Source organism: Bubalus bubalis, chromosome 3 (assembly GCF_019923935.1).
Source record: "Bubalus bubalis isolate 160015118507 breed Murrah chromosome 3, NDDB_SH_1, whole genome shotgun sequence".
In the NCBI taxonomy this organism is placed as follows: domain Eukaryota; kingdom Metazoa; phylum Chordata; class Mammalia; order Artiodactyla; family Bovidae; genus Bubalus; species Bubalus bubalis.
The window spans coordinates 157031126-157055491 of NC_059159.1; the positions used below are offsets into that span (position 1 = coordinate 157031126).

The 24366-nt window shown below is 40.4% G+C and overlaps 1 protein-coding gene across 1 annotated transcript in view; it reads left to right on the plus strand.

Annotated features, from left to right (window-relative positions):
• SLC44A1 (solute carrier family 44 member 1) overlaps positions 1-22847 on the plus strand; it is a 228971-nt gene extending 206124 nt beyond the window's left edge. Inside the window, exon 16 of the mRNA XM_006061552.4 lies at positions 22634-22847. Within this exon, the coding sequence (XP_006061614.1) occupies positions 22634-22648 (15 nt within the window). The 3' untranslated portion in view covers positions 22649-22847. The remainder of the gene's footprint in view (positions 1-22633) is intronic.
• The last annotated feature ends 1519 nt before the right edge of the window (positions 22848-24366 follow it).

Below are 24366 nucleotides of genomic sequence, written 5' to 3' on the forward strand. Positions count from 1 at the left end.
GGGTTTAAGATGTGCTTTTTATCAGACTATCCCACTGGAAGTTCAATACACAAAACAGAGCACCTCCCTTTTATCTGATGGTCTACAAATCCAAGTCCAAATTCCTGACTAAAATTGTATCTAGTAGCTGAAAATGTCATGCAGCTTCAACACACAAAAACTCCCAGTCCATCTGAAAAGACTGTCAGTGTTCTAGTAAATAGATTTGGCCTGTGTGTTGTTAACAGGGGTTTGTTTGTTTATTTAATGCAGCTATTTAACAGAGCCAGCTTTCTGCGCCTTTTATTTAGAGCTTCTGTACTGTCTCCTCTTCCTGTGCTAACAGGGCCTCACCCTCAGCGGTGCCAGTCACACACCCCCCAGGGAAATCCCACAGGTGTCCTGAAGGCCAAAAACTGAGCACTGGATTATATTCAGAGCCTGAGGCCTGAAATAAACAAGTTCATTATTTTGTGCACAATTTTTCACCTTTCAGTTCAGTCCAGTCGCTCAGTTGTGTCTGACCCTTTGCGACCCATGGACTGCAGCACACCAGGCCTCCCTGTCCATCACCAAATCCCAGAGCTTACTCAAACTCACGTCCATCAAGTCAGTGATGCCATCCAACCATCTCATCCTCTGTCATCCCCTTCTCCCATCTTCAATCTTTCCCAGCATCAGGGTCGGGTCTTTTTTAATGAGTCAATTCTTTGCATCAGGTGGCCAAAGTATTGGAGTTTCAGCTTCAGCATCAGTCCTTCCAATGAATATTCAGGACTGGTTTCCTTTAGGATGGACTGGTTGGATCTCCTTGCAGTCCAAGGGACTCTCAAGAGTCTTCTCCAACACCACAATTCAACAGCATCAATTCTTTGGCACTCAGCTTGCTTTACGGTCCAACTCTCACAACCATACATGACTACTTACAGGGAAAACCATAGCTTTGACTAGATGGACCTTTGTCAGCAAAGTCATATCTCTGCTTTTTAATATGCTGTCTAAGCTGGTCATAGCTTTTCTTCCAAAGAGCAAGCATCTTTTAACTTCATAGCTGCAGTCACCATCTTCAGTGATTTTGGAGCCCAAGAAAATAAAGTCTGTCACTATTTCCATTGTTTTTCACCTTTAAAATACAAGTGATCATGGATTTATTTCCATGATGCTTTTCACAACAGGATGAGGTGCTCAGTCATGCCACATTATAAGACCTTCCCTCAAGAAGGACAAACACAATCTTTGTTTCTTCTACCTCCTTCTGCTTCAATCACTATGCATAGCTTTACACACTTGGCATGGTCAAGAGGAAAGAGGAGCCTGGTGGGCTACACTCCATAGGGTCACAAAGAGTCAGACCCAACTGAAGCGATTGAGCACACATGCACACATGGAGGAAAAAAGCATGGAATTTGAAATCTGAAGTACTTGAATCTCATCCTTCCCTATGACATCCCCTCCCCTGTCCCATTGTGTTGGCAAGTCAGTTAACATTTCCTCTTTCCTTACCTGGCAAAGGGAGCTAATAATACCTTTTCCTGTATGGAATAGCTGAGCGCAGTGCCCAATGCACAGCAGGACCTTAATAAATGTGAGCTTTCCCCCTTCTTTTTCTATCCTTCCCTTGATACCAGTGAGTCATCAAAAGACCAGGAGGCGCACAGCCTTCAGACTGCAGCAGTGGTGAGTGGCTGTGAGCGCATGCTGCTCTGTGCTGTCCTATGGAGTTTACCTCTGAAGCAGGTTAATTGGTGGCTCAGACAGTAAAGAATCTGTCTGCATTGCAGGAGACCCAGGTTCAACCTCTGGGTCAGGAGTATCCCCTGGAGAAGGGAATCTATCCACTCCAGTATTCTTGCGTGGAGAATTCTATGGACAGAGGAGCCTGGCAGGCTACAGTCCATGGTGTTGCTAAGAGCTGGACACAACTGAGGGACTAACACTTTCAATTTCAGGCTAATAAAACAAGAGACCTTTTCGTAGTTTCAGATCTTTTGTCCCAAGCTCTCTGTCTAGAGGATAGGACTCAGCACTTTTACTGTTGTGACCCAGGTTTGATCCCTGATCAGGGAACTGAGATCCCACAAGCTGGGTGGCATGGCCAAAATTTTTAAAAAGTCTTTTTTGAGCTCTTTCAAGCATGGAGTCTGATGACCATCAACTAGCCACCCACCCTCCTGCAGTTTTGAGAAGAATCCAGTTCTGTCAATATTAGTGCATCACTGGACACGGACCACAACCCTGATGTGATGTCTGAAGCCCGGCTGCCCTGACCTGTGGGCGGGGCTGCCCCATCTGCGCAGAGAAGCAGCTGGTGCCTGACTGGCCCGACCCCAAATCCATAGCCACTCATGCTGAAGTAGGACTTTCTTATTGGTAGATGTTACCTAACAGACTGAGAACTCTTACTTGTCTGCCAAGCCAACAGTCTAAAGAACATTACTCTGAAAGATTTGGTCCAAAGTTAATCTTTGATTTAAAGGGACACTATTTTAGGGACAGTTCCCATCACATATGTTTTGTTCTGTTGTATTCATCTACTCTTAGTATCCCCAAAATGTAGAGAACTTGGCAAATTATGACTAAATACAATATGGCAGTGAATGTGACAGTCAAAATAGAGCCAAATGGGGCTTCCCTGGAGACTCAGTGGTAAAGAATTCACCTGCCAATGCGGGAGACACAAGTTCGATCCCTGATCTGGGAGCATCCCACATGCCGTGGATCAACTCAGCCCATGTGCCACAAATGTTGAGACTGTGCTCTAGAGCCCAGGAGCTGAACTATTGAGCCTATGTACCATAACTACTGAAGCTCATGTGCCCTACAGCCCATGCTCCACAACGAGAGAAGCCTTTGCACTGGGGCTAGAGTGTAGCCCCCGATGGCCACAACTAGAGAAAGGCCCCCTCAGGAGATAAGACCCCACACAGCTAAAAAATAAATAAATGAAATCATTTTTTGGAAAAAGGGTAAACCCTAAGAATTCTCATCACAAGGAAGAAGATTTTAAAAAATAGAGTCAAATGACAAAAGATTGAAAAGCCACAAAAGAAAATGCCAAGTTGAAGAACCATCATATTAACACAGAGCCCTTTGGTGGGAAACATGCTAATAGCTCACACAGCTTTTGTACTTTGAGTATCACTAGTATCGATGACAGCCCAAGGGTGGCTGCAAGACAGAGCGGATGACTGATGTGGGGAGCTGATGGTGATGGTAAAACATTACCTTGCTTTATTCCTGCTTGAAGGATTTTTAAAGTCTGATTCTTAAGAAAAAGTTTTGTAGTTAGCTCACAATGTTGTGTTAATTTCTGCTGTACAGCATATTCTTTTCTATTACGGTTTATCAGAAGAGATTGAATATAGTTCCCTGTGCTATACATAGGACCTTGTTTATCCATCCTATACATAATAGTTTGCATCTTCTCATCCCAAACTCCCAGTCCTTTCCTCCCCCATTCTCCCCTCCCTGGCAACCAGAAGTATGTTCTCTATGTCTGTGAGTCTGTATTTGTTTCTAAAGATTGTGCACATTCTTTAACCCAGCAATTGTGTATTTAGAAATTAAAGATGTGTGAGAATATTTTGTTGTGAACCAGAGTCTTGTTCACAATCACAAAATATGGCAACCAACCTAAATATCCAACATAGAAAATGAGGTAAGCAAATCACATCTACACCTGTTCTTCCCTGGTCCCTCCTCTCTCAATAAACGGAACCATCATTAAATCAGTTGCTCAAGCCAGAAACCTAGAATCATTTAAAAATTTCCTCCTTCTCTGTCTACTTTTCATTCCAAGTCTTATCATTTTCCAAAATACACAGGGTATCATCTTGTAGGTGTATTAACTTAAGCAGGTAACAGACACCATCAAGCCTAAAAGCTAATGAGGAAGATTGAAGGCTTTCAAGTGTTTACTCACCACCGATAGAGGAAGATGTATCCTCTGCTCATTCCTGGGTAGTGACTAGGGAAAATAAAGAGAACAGTAAGGCGTTGTTTTGTTTTTGAAATATCTATTTAGGCTACGTTGGGTCTTAGTCATGGCACACATCATTGCATCATGTAGGATCTTTCACTTCTGTGCACAGACTCTCTAATTGTGGTGCTTGGGCTTAGTAGTTGCAATACATGGGCTTAGTTGCTCTGTGCTATGTGGAGTCTTCCCCAACCAGGGATCGAATTCACTTCCCCTCCATTGCAAGGTGGATTCTTAACCGCTGGACCACCAGGGAAGTCCCTAGAAGGCATTGTTTAAGAAGCCAGCTAATTGGGTGTGGATGACTCCACAAATACCATGGAAGATGAAACTCATCTGAGAACCATGGACAAGGAAGAATTAGGAAACACTGAAGGCGGCAGCCTGGAGGACCAACCCCACGTCCAAGGAGCGGTGGCTGTGTGGACGCAGGAGGGCCGAGAGGAGCTACTCCACGTTCAAGGTTAGGAGGGGCGGCGGTGAGGAGATACCCCTCGTCCAAGGTAAGGAGCATTGGCTGCACTTTGCTGGAGCAGCTGTGAAGAGATACCCCACGTCCAAGGTAAGAGAAACCCAAGTAAGACGGTAGGTGTTGCAAGAGGGCATCAGAGGGCAGACACATTGAAACCATAATCACAGAAAACTAGTCAATCTAATCACATGGACCACAGCCTTGTCTAACTCAGTGAAACTAAGCCATGCCCGTGGGGCCACCCAAGACAGGCAGGTCATAGTGGAGAGGTCTGACAGAATGTGGTCCACTGGAGAAAGGAATGGCAAACCACTTCAGTATTCTTGCCTTGAGAACCCCATGAACAGTATGAAAAGGCAAAATGACAGGATACTGAAAGAGGAACTCCCCAGGTCAGTAGGTGCCCAATATGCTACTGGAGATCAGTGGAGAAATAACTCCAGAAAGAATGAAGGCATGGAACCAAAGCAAAAACAATACCCAGCTGTGGATGTGACTGGTGATAGAAGCAAGGTCAGATGCTGTCAAGAGCAGTATTGCATAGGAACCTGGAATGTCAGGTCCATGAATCAAGGCAAATTGGAAGTGTTCAAACAGCAGATGGCAAGAGTGAACGTCGACATTCTAGGAATCAGCGAACTCAAATGGACTGGAATGGGTGAATTTAACTCAGATGACCATTATATCTACTACTGCAGGCAGGAATCCCTCAGAAGAAATGGAGTAGCCATCATGGTCAACAAAAGAGTCCTAAATGCCATACTTGGATGCAGTCTCAAAAACAACAGAATGATCTCTGTTTGTTTCCAAGGCAAACCATTCAATATCACAGTAATTCAAGTCTATGCCCCAACCAGTAATGCTGAAGAAGCTGAAGTTGAATGGTTCTATGAAGACCTACAAGACCTTTTAGAACTAACACCCAAAGAAGATGTCCTTTTCATTATAGGGGACTGGAATGCAAAAGTAGGAAGTCAAGAAACACGTGCAGTAACAGGCAAATTTGGCCTTGGAATACAGAATGAAGCAGGGCAAAGGCTAATAGAGTTTTGCCAAGAGAACGCACTGGTCATAGCAAACACCCTATTCCAACAACACAAGAGAAGACTCTACACATGGATATCACCAGATGGTCAACACCAAAATTAGATTGATTATATTCTTTCCAGCCAAAGATGGAGAAGCTCTATACAGTCAGCAAAAACAAGACCGGGAGCTGACTGTGGCTCAGATCATGAACTCCTTATTGCCAAATTCAGACTTAAATTGAAGAAAGTAGGGAAAACCACTAGACCATTCAGGTATAACCTAAATCAAATCCCTTATGATTATACAGTGGAAGTGAAAAGAAGATTTAAGGGACTAGATCTGATAGATAGAGTACCTGATGAACTATGGACGGAGGTTCATGACATTGTACAGTAGACAGGGATCAAGACCATCCCCATGGAAAAGAAATGCAAAAAAGCAAAATGGCTGTCTGGGGAGGCCTTACAAATAGCTGTGGAAAGAAGAGAAGTGAAAAGCAAAGGAGAAAAGGAAAGATATAAGCATCTGAATGCAGAGTTCCAAAGAATAGCAAGAAGAGATAAGAAAGCCTTCCTCAGCGACCAGTGCAAAGAAATAGAGGAAAACGACAGAATGGGAAAGACTAGAGATCTCTTCAAGAAAATTAGAGATACAAAGGGGACATTTCATGCAAAGATGGGCTCGAAAAAGGACAGAAATGGTATGGACCTAACAGAAGCAGAAGATATGAAGAAGAGGTGGCAAGAATACACAGAAGAACTGTACAAAAAAGATCTTCATGACCCAGATAATCACCATGGTGTGATCACTCACCTAGAGCCAGACATCCTGGAATGTGAAGTCAAGAGTTGACTCATTGGAAAAGACTCTGATGCTGAGAGGGATTGGGGGCAGGAGGAGAAGGGGATGACAGAGGATGAGATGGCTGGATGGCATCACTGACTCGATGGACGTGAGTCTCAGTGAACTCCGGGAGTTGGTGATGGACAGGAAGGCCTGGCGTGCATCGATTCATGGGGTCGCAAAAAGTTGCACGTGACTGAGTGACTGATCTGATCTGATGGATATTACTGGTATAGAAATTTGGACATGATATAATTTTAAATGAAAACAAGGTCATATAGTAATATATAATCGCATTTGTCTTTTATAAGTGTGAATGTATGCTACCTATGTTTACAAATTTGTGTATGTGTGTGTGTTTAAAAATTGTTCAAGGTATAACAGTGGTTATCTGGGTTGGAAAATTGTGAGTACAGTTTATTTTCTTAATGTTGCTTATTTTTTTAAATACTGATTGTGTATTATCTTCTGAAGACGATATTTTAATTTTTTAACTAAATAAATACCTCATACTACCTATACAGAAACCATTACAGTAACTTGACATTTTACCTGGAAGCAGTCTAGATGTCCAGCATTAAGGGAATGTTGAACCAGAAGATGGAACATACATTCAACAAAATGCTGCTGCTAAGTCACTTCAGTCGTGTCCGACTCTGTGTGACCTCATTGACAGCAGTCCACCAGGCTCCCCCGTCCCTGGGATTCTCCAGGCAAGAACACTGGAGTGGGTTGCCATTTCCTTCTCCAGTGCATAAAAGTGAAAAGTGAAAGTGAAGTCGCTCAGTCGTGTCCAACTCTTAGCGACCCCTAGGCGGCCATTAAAAATCATTTAATGTGATCAATGTCATAGCATGGTAAATCCTAATCATATAACATTAACTCAGAGATGAATAGAAAATAGGATGAAATAATAGAAATAATTTTTAAGTGATGTCATTGCTTTGGAGTGATAGATTTTTTGTTTGCTCTCCAAACGTCCTGTAATAACAATTTTTACAATTAACTTTTTTATTTTTAAAGGAAGTATGTGTTTTAACAACTTATATATGATCTCACCTTGTTACTTGTTATTTTTCTTTGGTAAGAATATTTGTGTTATGTAGTCTTTCTGTACAGGCTACATCAAAAAAAAGAAAATCTCAAATATCCTGGGATATGTAATGCATCACGTATTCCACAAGGTGGCAGTGTCATTGTATTAAGCAGCTTTGCAGAACTTGCTGGGATTACCTAGTTGAGCTCAGTCGCTCTGTGGTGTCTGCCTTATGCGACCCCATAGACTGCGGCACGCCAGGCTTCCCTGTCCATCACCAACTCCCGGAGCTTGCTCAAACTCATGTCCATCGAGTCGGTGATGCCATCCAACCATCTCATCTTCTGTCATCCCCTTCTCCCGCTTTCAATCTTTTCCATCATCAGGGTCTTTTCCACTGAGTCAGTTCTTTGCATCAGGCAGCCAAAGTAATGGAGTTCCAGCTTCAGCATCAGTCCTTCCAAGGACTATTCAGGACTATTTCCTTTAGGATGGACAGGTTGGATCTCCCTGCAGTCCAAGGGACTCTCAAGAGTCTTCTCCAACACCACAGTTCAAAAGCATCAATTCTTCGGTGCTCATCTTTCTTTAGAGTCCAACTCTGACATCCATACAGGACTACTGGAAAAACCATAGCCTTGACTAGACAGACCTTTGTGGGCAAAGTAATGGCTCTGCTTTTGGATATGCTGTCTAGGTTGGTCATAGTTTTTCTTCTAAGGAGCAAGCGTCTTTTAATTTCATGGCTGCAGTCACCATCTGCAGTGATTTTGGAGCCCTGAAAAATAAGTCTGTCACTATTTCTACTGTTTACCCATCTATTTGCCATAATGTGATGGGCCAGATGCCATGATCTTGGTTTTCTGAATGTTGAGTTTCAAGCCAACTTTTTCTCTCTCTCCTTTCACTTTCTTCAAGAGGCTCTTTAGTTCTTCTTTGCTTTCTGCCATAAGGGTAGTGTCATCTGTATATCTGAGATTATTGATGTTTCTCCCACCAATCTTGATTTCCAGCTTGTGCTTCATCCAGCCAAGCATTTCACATGATATACTCTGAATATAAGTTAAATAAGCAGGGCGACAATATACAGCCTTGATGTACTCCTTTCCCGATTTGGAACCAGTCTGTTGTTCCATGTCCAGTTATAAATGTTGCTTCTTGGCCTGCATACAGATTTCAAGAGGCAGGTAATGTGGTCTGGTATGTCCATCTCTTTAAGAATTTTCCAGTTTGTTGTGATCCACATAGTCAAAGTCTTTGGCGTAGTCAATAAAGCAAAAGTAAATGTTTTTCTGGAACTCTCTTGCTTTTTCTATGATCCAACGGATGTTGGCAGTTTGATCTCTGGTTCCTCTGCTTTTTCTAAATCCAGCTTGAACATCTGGAAGTGTTCAGTTCACATACTGTTGAAGCGTGGCTTGGAGAATTTTGAGCATTACCTTGCTAGCGTGTGAGTGAGTACATTTGTGTGGTACTTTGAACGTTCTTTGGCACTGCCTTTCTTTGGGATTGGAATGAAAACTGACCATTTCCAGTCCTGTGGCCATTGCTGTTTTCCAAATTTCCTAGCATATTGAGTGAAGCCCTTTCACAGCATCATATTTTAGGATTTGAAATAGCTCAACTGGAATTTCATCACCTCCACTAGCTTTGTTCATAGTGATGCTTCCTAAAGCCCACTTGACTTCATACTCCAGGATGTCTGGCTCTAGGTGAGTGATCACACCATCGTGGTTATCTAGGTCACCAAGATCTTTTTTGTACAGTTCTTCTGTGTATTCTTGCCACCTCTTCTTAATATCTTCTGCTTCTGTTAGGTCCATACCATTTCTGTCTTTTATTAAGCCCATCTTTGCATGAATGTTTCCTTGGTATCCCTAATTTTCTTAAAGAGATCTCTAGTCTTTCCCATCCTATTGTTTTCCTCTATTTCTTTGCATTGATCACTGAGGAAGGCTTTCTTATCTCTCCTTGCTATTCTTTGGAACTCTGCATTCAGATGGGTATATTTTTCCTTTTCTCCTTTGCCTTTAGTTTCTCTTCTTTTCTCAGCTATCTGTAAGGCCTCCTCAGACAACCATTTTGCCTTGTTGCATTTCTTTTTCTTGGGAATGGTCTTGATCACTGTCTCCTGTACAATGTCACAAACCTCTGTCCATAGTTCTTCAGGCACTCTGTCTATGAGATCTAATCCTTTGAATCTATTTCTCACTTTCACTGTATAATCATAAGGGATTTGATTTAGGTCATACCTGAATAGTCTAGTGGTTTTCCCTACTTTCTTCTAAGTCTGAATTTCACAATAAGGAGTTCATGGTCTGAGCCACAGTCAGCACCCGGTCTTATTTTTGCTGACATTATAGAGATTCTCCATCTTTGGCTGCAAAGAATATAGTCAATCTGATTTCAGTATTTACCATGTGGTGATGTCCGTGTGTAGAGTCTTCTCTTCTGTTGTTGGAAGAGGCTGTTTGCTATGACCAGTGCTTTCTCTTGGCAAAACTCTGTTAGCCTTTGCCCTGCTTCATTCTGTACTCCAAGGCCAAATTTGCCTGTTATTCCAAATATCTCTTGACTTCCTACTTTGCATTCCAGTCCCTTATAATGAAAAAGACATCTTTTGGGGATGTTAGTTCTAGAAGGTCTTGTAGGTCTTCATAGAACTATTCAACTTCAGCTTTTTCAGCGTTACTGGTTGGGGCATAAACTTGGATTACTGTGGTATTGAATGGTTTGCCTTGGAAATGAACAGAGATCATTCTGTCATTTTTGAGATTACACTCAAGTACTCCTTTTTGGACTCTTTTGTTGACTATGATGGCTACTCCATTTCTTCTAAGGGATTCTTGCCCACAGAAGTAGATATAATGGTCATTAGAGTTAAATTCACCCATTCCAGTCCGATTTAGTTCACTGATTCCTAAAATGTCAATGTTCACTCTTGCCATCTTCTGTTTGATCACTGCTAATTTACCTTGATTCATGGACGTAACATTCCAGATTCCTATGCGATATTGTTCTTTACAGCATCGGACTTTACTTCCATCACCAGTCCCATCCACAACTGGGCATTGTTTTCGCTTTGGCTCCGTCTCTTCATTCTTTCTGGTGTTAATTCTCCACTCCTCTCCAGTAGTGTACTGGGCACCTACCAACCTGGGGAGTTCATCTTTCATGTCTTATCTTTTTGCCTTTCATACTGTTCATGGGGTTCATGGGGATCACCTGATGCATTGCATTATTCCTAACATTATTTTTCCTGATATTTGATTTACAGTGACATTTACATTCCTTTTAAGTCCCAGGATTGTAATATCTTTTATGGTTTTTATTTTTAAATTATAAGTTAAATAATTCCCGTGGGTGGTAAAATAATTCCTCTCCCTTCACTACTACTTTGCTCATAAATCTTTTCCATTTTTAAAAATAATGATCAAAGAATATCAGCTGCTATTTCCTAAAAGCCTTTTTATGAATGAGTCCTCATTTACTCTTGCATAGTAGATGTTCTTCCCATTTCACAGATGAGAAAATAGAAGCTAAAGGCAGATTGGTAATTTGCCCAAAGTCAGACAATTGTTTTTAACTCTGTATTTTACCAGAGTCAGAATTCAAGCCCAGTCTCTAGAAAGAATTTGTTAAATAAGTAAATTGAAAAATAAGGAAATAAATGGGTCAGTATGCTTGTATATCTGTCTGCCTATCTGTCTACTATCTATCCGATTCAACTCATATAAAAAATAGTTATATGGGGAGTTCCTTAGTGGTATAGTAATTAGGATTTCAGACATTCATTGCCATGGCCCAAGTTCAATCCCTGGTCGGGGAATTGAGATCCCACACACCGTGTGGTGTGACAAAAAGAAAAAAAAAAGAAAAAGGTTATATGAAACTAACAGCGACGGTTGTGAATTATAGTCCATTTGACCCCATGGACTGTAGCCCTCCAGGCTCCTCTGTCCATGAGATCTCCCAGGCAGAAATACTGGAATGGGTTGCCATTTCCTTCTCCAATATGAATCTAATATAACATTGTAAATCAACTGTACTTCAATTAAAATATAATAAATGAAATGTTACAGTAAGTAAAATACACATTAAATAATTTCTTTTTTTACATGTATTTTTATTTATTTTTTTAATTTTATTTTATTTTTTAACTTTACAATATTGTATTGGTTTTGCCATATATCAAAATGAATCCGCCACAGGTATATATGTGTTCCCCATCCTGAACTCTCCTCCCTCCTCCCTCCCCATACCATCCCTCTGGGTTGTCCAGGTGCACCAGCCCCAAGCATCCAGTACCGTGCATATTATACAGACTGAAGTAAGCCAGAAAGAAAAACACCAATACAGTATACTAATGCATATATATGGAATTTAGAAAGATGGTAAATAATTTCTCTATAATATGATATATGTTTAACATGAAAAATGCTTTTGCTTACTGTGATATTTGAGACTTTTCCCTATGGTATTAAAATTCTTTGAAAGCTGCACTAATAGATTAACAATACTCTTTCACTTGAATCTAAATATTATATTTTATTCAGTGTTTCTTCTGTAATTGAATTTAGCAATTGCCTCTCAAAATTAGGGGATTCACACTCACATGCTTATCTATCATTGCTCTCAAATCATTTTTGGCTACCCTCCCTGCATTCTGTCTGTTCTGGTCAGCAGACCTCTTGGCACCTTGCTGTTCTTTGAATCAGCAGGTGTATCCCAGGGCCTTTGTACTTGCTGCCATGTCTCCTGCCTCATGTGCTTCAGGTCTCACTACAGAAGCTACCCTATCTGTTAAGCCTTCCTTGAACTACTTAAGGAAACAGCTAAACTAACTCTACCACCATATTCCCTGTCTCAGTTAATATCCCTTATTTTTCTGTATAGCACTTATTATCCTTTGACATAAAATTATTTCTTTGCCATCTGTCAGAAAGGTCTCTGCAGTTTTAATTAGAAGACTATTAGGTATTTAAATTAATTTGGAAAAAATAATTATTCCCATGCAGAACTTTGATATTATCTCAATTTTGTTTGAATCTTCTTTTGTGTCTCTTAGTGTGTGTATGCCTTAATTACAGTTCTTATAGTGTGGGGCTAAATTTCTTACCAAAGCTTTTGATAGTTTTCTTTATTTTCATGAAATATAATTTACATATCATAAAGTTTACCATTTCAGTGTATGATTCATGGTTTTGAGCATTGTCACAAAACTGCAACCATGACTGTGATCTAACTCCAAAACTCTTTAATCATCCCCAAAAGAAGCCCCATACCTTTCAGCAGCCTGTGCCTCTTCCCCTCACTCAGCACCTGACAATCACCAATCTACTTTTTTTCTCTGTGGATTTGCCTATTCTGGATATTTCATGTAACTGGAATCACACAATAGGTAGACTCTTTTGTCTGGCTTTTTTCAGTTAGCATAATATTTTCAAGGTTTAACCAAGTTGTAGTGTGTACCAGTACTTCAGTCCTTTTTATGACTGAATAATATTCATTTGTGTGATATGCTACATCTTGTTTATCCATTGTAAGTTGATGAATATTTAGGTTGTTCACACCTTTTAACTATTATGAATAATACTGCTATGAACATTTGTGTACGAGTTTTTGTGTGGAAATATGTTTTCACTTACCTTAGGTATATACCCAGGAATGGAATTGTTAGGTCATATGGTTTAACTGTGTTTAACTTTGAATGAACTGCCAAACCATGTTACATAGCAGCTGTACCATTTTACATTTCCATTTATGTATGATGGTTCCAGTTTTTCCATATCTTTGACAATATGTGCTATTTTCCATATTTTTTATTGTAGCCATTTTCATGGGTGTGAAGTGTTATCTCATTTTAGTTTTGTTTTGCATTTTCCTAATAACTAATGATTTTAAGCACCTTTCCATAAGTTTTTTAGCCATTTGTACATCTTCTTAAGATGAATGTTTATTCAGGTCATTTGCCCATCTTTTCACTGGGTAATTTGTCTTTTTGTTGTTGAGCATAAGAGTTCTTTACATAGTATGGATACCAGATCCTTAACAGATATCTGATTTGCAAATATTTTCTCCCACTCTGTGGGTTTTTTTCTCTTTCATATAGTCTCCTTGAAAGCATAAGTTTTTAATTTTGATGAAGTCCAATTATCTGGTTTTTTGTTTGGTAGCTTGTTCTTTTCTTGCCATATATAAGAAACCATTGTTGCTGCTGCTGCTAAGTCACATCAGTCGTGTCTGACTCTGTGCGACCCCGTAGATGGCAGCCCACCAGGCTCCTCTGTCCCTGGGATTCTCCAGGCGAGAACACTGGAGTGGATTGCCATTTCCTCCTCCAGTGCATGAAAGTGAAAAGTGAAAGTGAACTCGCTCAGTCGTGTCTGACTGTTCGTGACCCCATGGACTGCAGCCTATCAGGCTCCTACGTACATGGGATTTCCCAGGCAAGAGTACTAGAGTGGGTTGCCATTGCCTTCTCCTAGGTTGTAAAGATTTAGTCTTTCAATTTCTTCTGAGAAGTTCATAATTTTAGCTATTTAAATCCTACAGCTATTTTTAGCTAATTTTGAACATGGTGTAGAGTATGTGTTCAACTTTCTTCTTTTGCATGTGGATGTCCAGTTGTCCAGTTGCCCTTTGTTGAAAGATGATTTTTTTCTCTATGAAATGGTCTTGGCACTCTTGTCAAGGTCAAAATCAGTTGACTATGGATGCGTGGATTTACTGCTGGACTCATAGTTCTATTCTGCTGGTGTTTATGTCTTGGCAGAATTTTTGATAAATACTTGTGTGAACTGCGCACATTTTGGTCTCTAAAAAGTACCTGGAGTGTAGTTGAACTGGCCCAGGCTTCTTACCTGTCACCTGGCTTGGGTAAGAGACTGACATCTTCTCTGAGACATGAGGATCTTAAGAGGAACACATACCTGACAAGAAGGTGTAGAACTCTAATTCCACCAGTCTACTTAGAGACAAATTGACAAATTAGGTCCAAATTCCATCTGCTATAGTGCGGTTAAAAGAATTTGAAGCCTTGTCAATTTTAGGCAAATATAACTCCATACACTCATCCCAGCATCTGGTAAGTATCTGTTGAGACCCTCCTCTGTACCATGCTCAATAAAGCAGCTTTTAATATGAGGACTTTTATTTCTCCTATATAAACTATTTGCAAGGTTACCAAAAACAGTAATTTAACTGTATGAAATTATCTTTTTTTGGTCAAAAACCATTGAATGGTGGCTCTAGTTCATGAACAGTTGATTAGAGTTCTTTTCTTTGTCAATAATTATCTAGGAGGCCAACTACAGTAACTGTTTAGGCCACTCCTTGTTAAAGGTAATAAAACCTTATCATTTGTATATAATAAAATGCTTGTCCTTCTGTTCCATTCTGTTGAAGATGGGGGCGAGGATCTGCAGGATTGCATAAAACTTATATCACATTATTAATAAGTGATGTAGAAAGAAAGGGGCAACAACAATGATTCCCTAAGCCTGGAAACTTTGTCTGTCTTTAGATAAAAGCTCCATTGCGCTACGGTCTGCTAGAACAACCAAAGACTGAGCTGTCGTTCCTCTTTACTGATGCCAGAGATCCTATAGTAGCATAGTCCAGTTTGTGTCTGGTAATGTTTAATCCTGATGACAGCCAGAACAAGAATCATCACTCTGAACCCTGGAACAAAGATGGTTTTCTGCTCAGCATAAGTTCTGTTACAGTGCATTAAAGTGAACTTACAAAGATAGACCAGATTTTTAAATGAAATAATTCCTTTTTAAGTTGTTTAAAATTGAGCCTTCCGCTGGACATTATAAAAATAAAAAAATTCTGTTTGTCAGAAGACAGCATTTAAAGAAAGGAAGGGTAAACCGCAGACTGGAAAAATGGTATTTGCAAAATACATTTGAAAAAGGACTCGCCTAAAATGTATAAAAAGCTTCTGCATATCAATGAGATAAAGAAAGATAAGCCAAATGGGTAAAAGACATGGATAGACATGTCACAAAAGAGGATAGTCAAATGCCCAATGAGCATATAAAATGATACTTGGCATCTTTAGTTAACAAGGACATGCAAATTAAAACCACAATGAGACACTACTACCCACCCACCCGAATGGCTAAAATTTAAGATGTTGACTAGGTTGTGGAGCAACTGGAACTCTCATACACTGCTCATAGGAAAAGAAATAAAATAAGCACACTGGAAACTTTGGCTGTAGTATTAAAGTTAAAAATAAATAAACATCCCAAGATCCAGCAAGTCCATTCCTGGTTATGTACCCAACAGAAATGCATGCACATGTGTATTAAAAGAGAAGTTCAATAATGTTCATGGAAGAATTATTTGTAAGGGCCTCAAATTGGAAACACCTCAACTGTCCACAGTAGTTCAATGGTTAAATAAATTGTGGTATAGTCATTCAGTGACAAACCATGCAGAAACAAAAAAGAATGAACGATAACTAACTTGAGAAAACACGCATAAATCTCAGAGATATAATGTGGAGCAGAAAGTTAGACACAAAAGAATACATGCAGTGTAATTTAATGGTCAAATCAAGATTAAAAATAGGCAAAACTAATCTCTGGTAAAAGAGAGCAGAGTAGTGGTTACTTTAGGGAGTGTGTTGACTGGGAGGGATCAAGACGGAGTCTTCCTGGGTGCTGGAAACAGTCTATATGTCAATCACCTGTAAAAATTCATTAGCCATGTATTCTTAAGATATGAACATTTTATTGTATTTAATTTTTTTAATGTATACTAAAAAAATTGAGTTTTCCAGATACCATCCTCTATTCTGGTAAGTCAGGCATTCTGATATCCCTTCTCATCCCCAGCAGACAATTAAAGGGGAGTCTCTGAAGAGGGTAAAACAGGACATAGGGGGGCATCAGAAGCATAGGGATCGTAGTAAAGACAGGAGGTTAAGTGGAAGTCTGTACACTGACAGCAGAGGATCTGAAGCCTCCTTCTCTCTCTGAGCTCCCAGAAATCTAGCAACCATGCCTTCAGACCCTAAGCAGGAGACTGGAAGATTATTCTCTGGGAAATCTGAGTAGGCCAAGGGAAAATACCTAAAGATACTAACACCAGGAGTTCTCCAACAAAATGGCCCAGCCGAATTATCCTGTAGTGAAGTTCTTCAAAACCAACACCTACCCACAAATAAAAAGTTTTCCATTAGTTTTTAGCACACTATTCTGTTATTTTTAAATTGATGTATAGCTGATTTATGGGCTTCCCTGATGGCTCAGCAGTAAAAAATCTACCTGCAATGCAAGAGGCCCAGGTTTCATCCCTGGATGGGGAAGATCCCCTGGAGGAGGGCATGGCAACCCACTCCAGTAGTCCTGCCTAGAGAATCCCATGGACAGAGGAACCTGGCAGGCTGCAGTCCGTAGGGTCCCACAGTCAGATACAACTGAAGCAAGTGAGCAGCAGCAGCACGGCTGATTTACAATGTTGTGTTAGTTTCTGGTGCACAGCAAAGTGATTCAGTTGTACGTATGTACTGCTGCTGCTGCTAAGTCACTTCAGTCGTGTCCGACTCTGTGCGACCCCATAGACGGCAGCCTACCAGGCTCCTCCATCCCGGGGATTCTCCAGGCAAGAGTACTGGAGTGTGGTGCCATTGCCTTCTCCGACATTTATACTACATGTACATAAACATGTGTGTGTATATATATATATATATTCTTTTTCAGATTCTTTTCTTTTATAGGTTATTATAAGGTATTGAACATGCTGAGTGCTCCATTCCTTTTTTTAAAGGAATTTAAATTTTTGGTTGTCTTTATTCCTAATGACAAAGGAACATGATGGAATTTAGACCCACTGCCCACCCACCTATCCATCATCCAGGCAGTCACCATTCACCTTTCCACCATCCATCCATTCCCTCTTATTTGTTCTTACTGAGCTCCTGATGGGTACCAGGAATGGCCAGGTCTGGGAATATAGGGGTGAACAAGGCGGCTATAATCCCTATACTGATGAACCTCATGTGCCCCATTCGTAAGAATTACTAGACCCCTAAGGCAAGACTCTACCATGAAAGACCAAAACAAAGAGAAAACAACAACAAAATAACTTGGAGGAAACAGACTGCAAAGTGTAAGAACACTTTAAAAAAAAATTACTAAATTCAGATCGATAATAGAGAAGATTGTTTTCATAAAAAAGTTGTGTTATTTAAGAGAGGAAGGGACTTCCCTGGTGGTCCAGTGGCTGCGCTCCCAATGCAGGGGACCCAGATTCGGTCCCTGATCAGGGAACTAGATCCCACATGCTGCAATGAAGATTGAAGATCCTGTGTGCCACAACTGAGACCCAGTGCAGTCAAGTAAAGAAATACATAAATAAATATTTAAAAAAAGAGGAAGATTCAGAGAACAGAGGTTGAGGGAGGGAGGGAGGAACAGAAAGAAAAGGAAGGGGAGAAACGTCATACTTAGGAAAAGGATCAAGAATCAGAACAATCAGAACATTGGCTTTTTCAACAGAGCACTGAAAGCTAAAAAAAAAAAAAGAAAAGACAGTTTTAAAATTCAGACGGAAAATGATCATAGAACTCTATGATCTATTCAAACTATGAAATAAATATAAGGGTAGAATAAAGATATTTCAGATATGCAAGGGATTTACATGCAGTCATACCAATCATCATCAAAGAAAATTGGTCACTCAATGTTTTCTACATAAAAAACAGAAAATAATCAGGATAAACTATTTTTATTTCATGGAGGTACAGTGAGAAAAAATTAACAATCAAAAGAAGGCATGATGAAATCTGAACATAATAAAAAATGAGAAAAAGAATTTGAACCATTTGAATTTACTTTTTATTCAACAAACATGTACTGAGAACTACTTTTTGCCAGCATTGTTTTAAATGATGAGGGTGCCTGTCCATCTGTGCTCAGTAGAGAATGACTCTTTGCCATCCCATGGACTGTAGCCCACCAGGCTCCTCTGTCATGGGATTTTCTTGGCAAGAATACTGGACTGTGTGATGCCACTTCCTCCTCCAGGGGATCTTCCTGATCCAGGGATCGAACCCACATCTCCTGCTTGGCAGATGGATTCTTTACCACTGAGTTACCTGGAAAACCCAGCATTTCTGTAAATGATGAGGGTACAGTGGTGAAGAAAACAGAAGTCTTTGCCCTCATAGAGCACTTTAGGGAAATGTTTAAATAATAATTACACATCTAATTAATGAAATGTTATGCAACCATTGAAAAATACATGAATACCAGAAACACAGGAAGTGTGTGTAATATGATGCAGGGTAAAAAGACCACAAGCTGTGGACAAAGACAAAAAGGGAAGTCATAAGCCTGAAAATGGATATGCTAGGATAGCAAAATTATGAATGTTTTTCTTTTTTCAAAATTCCCTTTAATTTTATATTAGGTTTTCTAACAGACAGGGGAACATCAAAACCCAGGATGCTAAAGGATATTGTATTTAAATTCAGGTGCCATCTAATAAATTCTCCCAAGAAGCTGTGTGATACCTCTTCCTCAAGAAAGAGAAGGGGAAATTACCTATTCCTCCAAAATCACTGCAGGTGGTGATTGCATCCATGAAATTAAAAGATGCTTACTCCTTGGAAGGAAAGTTATGACCAACCTAGATAGCATATTAAAAAGCAGAGATATTACTTTGCCAACAAAGGTCCGTCTAGTCAAGGCTATAGTTTTTCCAGTGGTCATGTATGGATGTGAGAATTGGACTGTGAAGAAAGCTGAGTGCCGAAGAATTGATATTTTTGAACTGTGGTGCTGGAGAAGACTCTTGCGAGTCCCTTGGACTGCAAGGAGATCCAACCTGTCCATCCTAAAGGAGACCAGTCCTGGGTGTTCATTGGAAGGACTGATGTTGAGGCTGAAACTCCAATACTTTGGCCACCTCATGCAAAGAGTTGACTCATTGGAAAAGACTCTGATGCTGGGAGGGATTGAGGGCAGGAGGAGAAGGGGACAACAGAGAATGAGACGGCTGGATGGCATCACCGACTCGATGGATGTGAGTTTGAGTGAACTCTGGGAGATGGTGATGGACAGGGAGGCCTGGCGTGCTGCTGTTTATGGGGTTGCAAAGAGTCAGACACGACTGAGCAACTGAACTGAACTGAACTGATGGGAAAAACATGGCCACTTGCTTAGATGTTATCATAAACTTTTTATTTCTACTTCAGCTATGCAGAGAAAGATGAGGGTGTCGGAAAGAATGCAGATCCAATGTCAAATGGGAGGCTTGAAAGAGCAATTAAACCTTGCCTGTTAATTAGTTCCATGGGTTAATGAGCTCTAGGATCGGAGTGAGCAGACTCCCTTTAACTGAACCAGAGAAAACTCACTGGCAGCTTAAGGGCAGTTGGCACCATAGTTTTCCATACAGGACGCTAGTGTTCCTGGCCCATGAGAGGGTAACACGGTGGCGATGTTTCTGAAGTACTTTCCACAGCTGGTAGTGAAAGCTCAATTTACCACCATGTGCTTATGTCAAATGAGATTTCAGGAATCTCCATGTGAGTTACTGTGTAAAGAATTCCTTTATACTGTAGAAGAAGCAAGGATTTCTTGGACCAGCTGATTAGATGTAGTTGGACACTAAATCTGAGAACATTCTGGGTTCCCAAGGTATCTAACACAAAGAGAAAACTCAGGAAGCCTCAAAATGAATGTTCTAATCACGCCTTGGGATGAGTTAGATGTTCTGAGTTTTTTCATGTTGAAGGGTAGTAGGAAAGATATTGCATCAGAGTGTCATATCAGATCTTATTCAATTAGACTATACATTTTGTTTATGTTTGGCTTTTAAAATAATATGCTAAACTTTAAAAATAGGAAGAAAGCTAACTGCAATGTTATTATGGAATTGTGGAATAGTAAAGGACATTATGGGAAATTAAAGAAATACGAGTAAAGTATAGAGTTTAGTTAATAATTATGTACCAGTGTGTGTTCGTTAATTGCGATAAAGTTACCATAGTGATATAAGATGTTAATAATAGGGGAAGCTGGATGTGAAGAATATGGAAAGTCTCCGTAGTATCTTTGCAACTTTTTTGTAAACCTAAATCTATTCTAAAATTTTAAATTTTATTTAAATTTAAAATATATATAGGAGGAAAGAACTATTATCTCAACCTCAGACAAATCACAGCTTTGGCATAACTCTAGTATTCAGGCCACATGACTGCAACTAAGCATCAGCCACTAAGGGATATCAGTTGAGTCCCAGATTCTGTTATTTTCAGCGACAGAGAAAAAAGTTGAAACTGCAAATCAAAATACTTAGAAACCATAAAGTATGGAACCGATAAGACAGTAAGGTTTAGATTTTGGTTGTGGAAAATAGGAAGTCATACATTCTTGAGTGAAGAGGTGATACAGTGAGAACAATTGAGGGATTTGTTCTATGAGCAGGCTGCAAAATGGACTGAAGCTGAAGAGAGGCTGAAGTAGGGGTATCAGTGCTGCTGCTGCTGCTAAGTCGCTTCAGTCGTGTCCAACTGTGCGACCCCAGAGACGGCAGCCCACCAGGCTCCCCCGTCCCTGGGATTCTCCAGGTAAGAACACTGGAGTGGGTTGCCATTTCCTTCTCCAGTGCATGAAAGTGAAAAGTGAAAGTGAAGTCGCTCAGTCGTGTCAGGGGTATCAGTGAAGAGGTGATAATTGGCAGGTGAAACAAAAGCATTAAGACTAAACCCCTAAAATGAAACTTAGGACAAAGGTTTCAAGCAATGTTATTCTTAGTGTCACATACAACCTCTTGTAGGCACCTGGGGACAAGCAGAGTCTATTGTGCAGATGGCTATATCAGACGATCTTAGCCTTGCTCCTAGATATCTGAGATCATAGAACCCCTTTCCTTGTCCCAGGTCCACGCTTCTTGGTCTTTGTCAGGTCTGTGTGTTGTCACCTCTGCTTGTCCTGCATCAGCTCAGTACTTGTTTGATAGTCAAACCTGAGTCAATGCTTCTTTTTTATTTTTAACCCATCCTAATGGATTTTCCAACCAGTCCATTCTGAAGGAGATCAGCCCTGGGATTTCTTTGGAAGGAATGATGCTAAAGCTGAAACTCCAGTACTTTGGCCACCTCATGCGAAGAGCTGACTCATTGGAAAAGACCCTGATGCTGGGAGGGATTGGGGGCAGGAGGAGAAGGGGACGACAGAGGATGAGATGGCTGGATGGCATCACTGACTCAATGGACGTGAGTCTGAGTGAACTCTGGGAGTTGGTGATGGACAGGGAGGCCTGGCGTGCTGCGATTCATGGGGTTGCAAAGAGTAGGACATGACTGAGTGACTGAACTGAACTGAACTGAATGGATTTTTTAAAACTTTTCATCAGGAAAGGATTCAAACTTATAGAAAACTTCCAAGAATAAAAATAGTATACTGATAGACTCTTGTTACATCTACTGTTAAATATTTCTCTCTCTAGATATATATGAATATACATAAATGTATGCACATTTAGCATTTTTAACTACTTGAGGATAATTTGCATACAGACTTTAGTCCTATTTCATTGTATATTTCCTAAGAATTAGGGCATTCTTTTACAAACCACAGCATAGCTGTCAACTTTGGTATGTTCACTCAGTCACTGTTTGTTGAGTTGAACTGAATGACGGGAACACCCATCATCCTAGTCTGACCTTTCCCATCGCTGAGTCATGGGAGTGAAAAATTCAAAGTTTTATTTGAATTTCAGGTTTGGGTCTTTTAGAGTATCACAGAATCAGATTTTTCAGATTAGTTTTGAATTTCATTCTTTATGGGTTTGACTCAGTTGTTCAGCTATTCTGAAAACGTCTTTGTGAGAGAATAGTACTGAAAGCAATAATGGCAAACACCAACCGAGCATTCATTACTGTCAGGCACTGTTCTAATGCATTTAATCCTCACAACAACCCTAAAGGGACATGCCATGATTGTCTCCATTTTATACATGGGGAAATGCAGGCACAGAGGTTGAATAATTTACCCAGAAACAAACAGCTCGTAAGGGGGCAAAATCAGGATTTGAACCCAGGCTCTCATATCTCTTTCTTAATAGTTAATATAAATGTGTCTGTTAAACTAAATGTCTGTCTGTCTCTCTCTCTCTCTGTCTGTGTGTGTGTGCATGTTTAGCCTTCTTACATTTCACAGTGTCTTCTCTAAAGAGGATCCCACACTATTTCTTGTTATTGATTGCTTTTCATTGGGTCGTGTTCCCCTAGGAGAGATGCATTCATTATCATGATGTGTTTATTTTTCAGCTGAGGCGAAGGTGACTGGTCCCAGGAGCCCAGAAGAATGGACTCAGAGGAGGCTGTTTACACGAGGTTCTCCCACTCACCAGCTGTTGAGAGTCTATGGATGAAGAGCAGGATCTTATTACTTCAATGGAAGCCTGTGACCATGATCCCAGCCACCAGTAGCCAAGAGGACTTGGTACAGTGCAGCTGCCTAATAAATGATTCATCAGAAGCATTTGATACAAACGTGTTGCAGCAACATCTTCAAATTTAGTGTTGCCCTCTTATCTAGGCTTGTGTTTGTTAAGAGATCCCCACTGTCTCTCACTTCCGTGTCAGTACTGACCTGAAGGCTGGGTCCACAGTGGATTCTCGTCATGCAGACTGGCTCTGTTTGACTGCTATTTATAAAGCCAGTGTGGGTTAGTAACTATTTATTGAGTGCCAGTTCCATGGCAATTGTTAGTGCTTTACAAACATTTAATCCTCATGCAAACCCTGTTGCATGAGGTTGTACCTGTTATCTCCATTCTGCCCTCCAGACAATGGAGGCTCAGAGAGGTTGTATGCTGTGTACAAAGTTACACAGTTGGCAGAGTAAGGGCTCAAATTGAGAGAAATCTAAAGCCCCTTCACTTTAACACGCTACTTTTCTTCACTGCTCCAGAGATTATTAGTGCTGCCTTCCTGCATGTTCTCACTGGCATTCTTCTTATAAATAAGGTGGGGATGGCCGTGTGCGTGACGGCAAGTGTCTGAGAGGGAGGGTCAGGAGGCTTTAGAGGCACTGAAGAATCGCAGAATTATTCTCTAGGAAAAATAACACAACGCTCTTTTAGATCAGAGGTTGATAAACTATGGCTGGTAAGTTAAATCGGCTCCCAACCTCTTGTAGCAAATCGAGTTTTATGGGAACACAGCCACGCCCAATCCTTTATGTACTGCCCAAGGCTGCTTATTCTCTACAATGGCCGAGTTTCATAGCTGTGACAGAGGCCATATGGCCCTTGAAGCCTAAAATACTGATTCTCTAGGCCTTTCTAGAAAAAGTTTGCTGACACCTGTTTTACATGACTGAGGAAGAGAGCCAATAGTTCTTGTTAGCACCAAATTATTATTTTTTTTCATTTGACTGAAAAACAAAGATTTGTACTGCTAAGGTCATCACTGGTGGTGGTTGGAGTTGGGGAGAGGGTTGATGGCTATAGGGATTGAACCAGGGAGGCTAAGGGACAGGGAGGAGAAGGCAGGTCTGGGCCTCTGGGTCCTCAGCCCAGACTCATCCCACTCAGGTCCTTCCTGTTTCCCCTGCCAAATCAAGTTTCCTGAAATAATTCTGCTCATAAACTTTTAAGTGGCTTCCCACTTATAAAATACTCGAATTCCAACATCCCAACCTGGAATTTAGAGATCATAACAATCTGACCCCTATGAATCCCTCTCTCCATCCCTTTTATTCTTTTTTTAATCATGAGCCAGTCATGCCAAATTTGAGTTTATATTTGAAAGCCAGTGAACTTGTCTTTGATTCACTTCTACATAAGCAGGAAAGTAAACATATAATACTTGTGGGTGATAATGGGAAACCAGGCTGAGCTTTCATACATGATGTGTTTCACCTAAGCTAAAAGTTATAAACAAGAATTTATAAATTTTCAGTTATTAATACTTTTCTACAAAAGACATTCTCCAGTTGTTTAGAAAAAAATATTCAAACTAAGGTTTTGTTTTTAAATTGTATTATCATAAGCTTT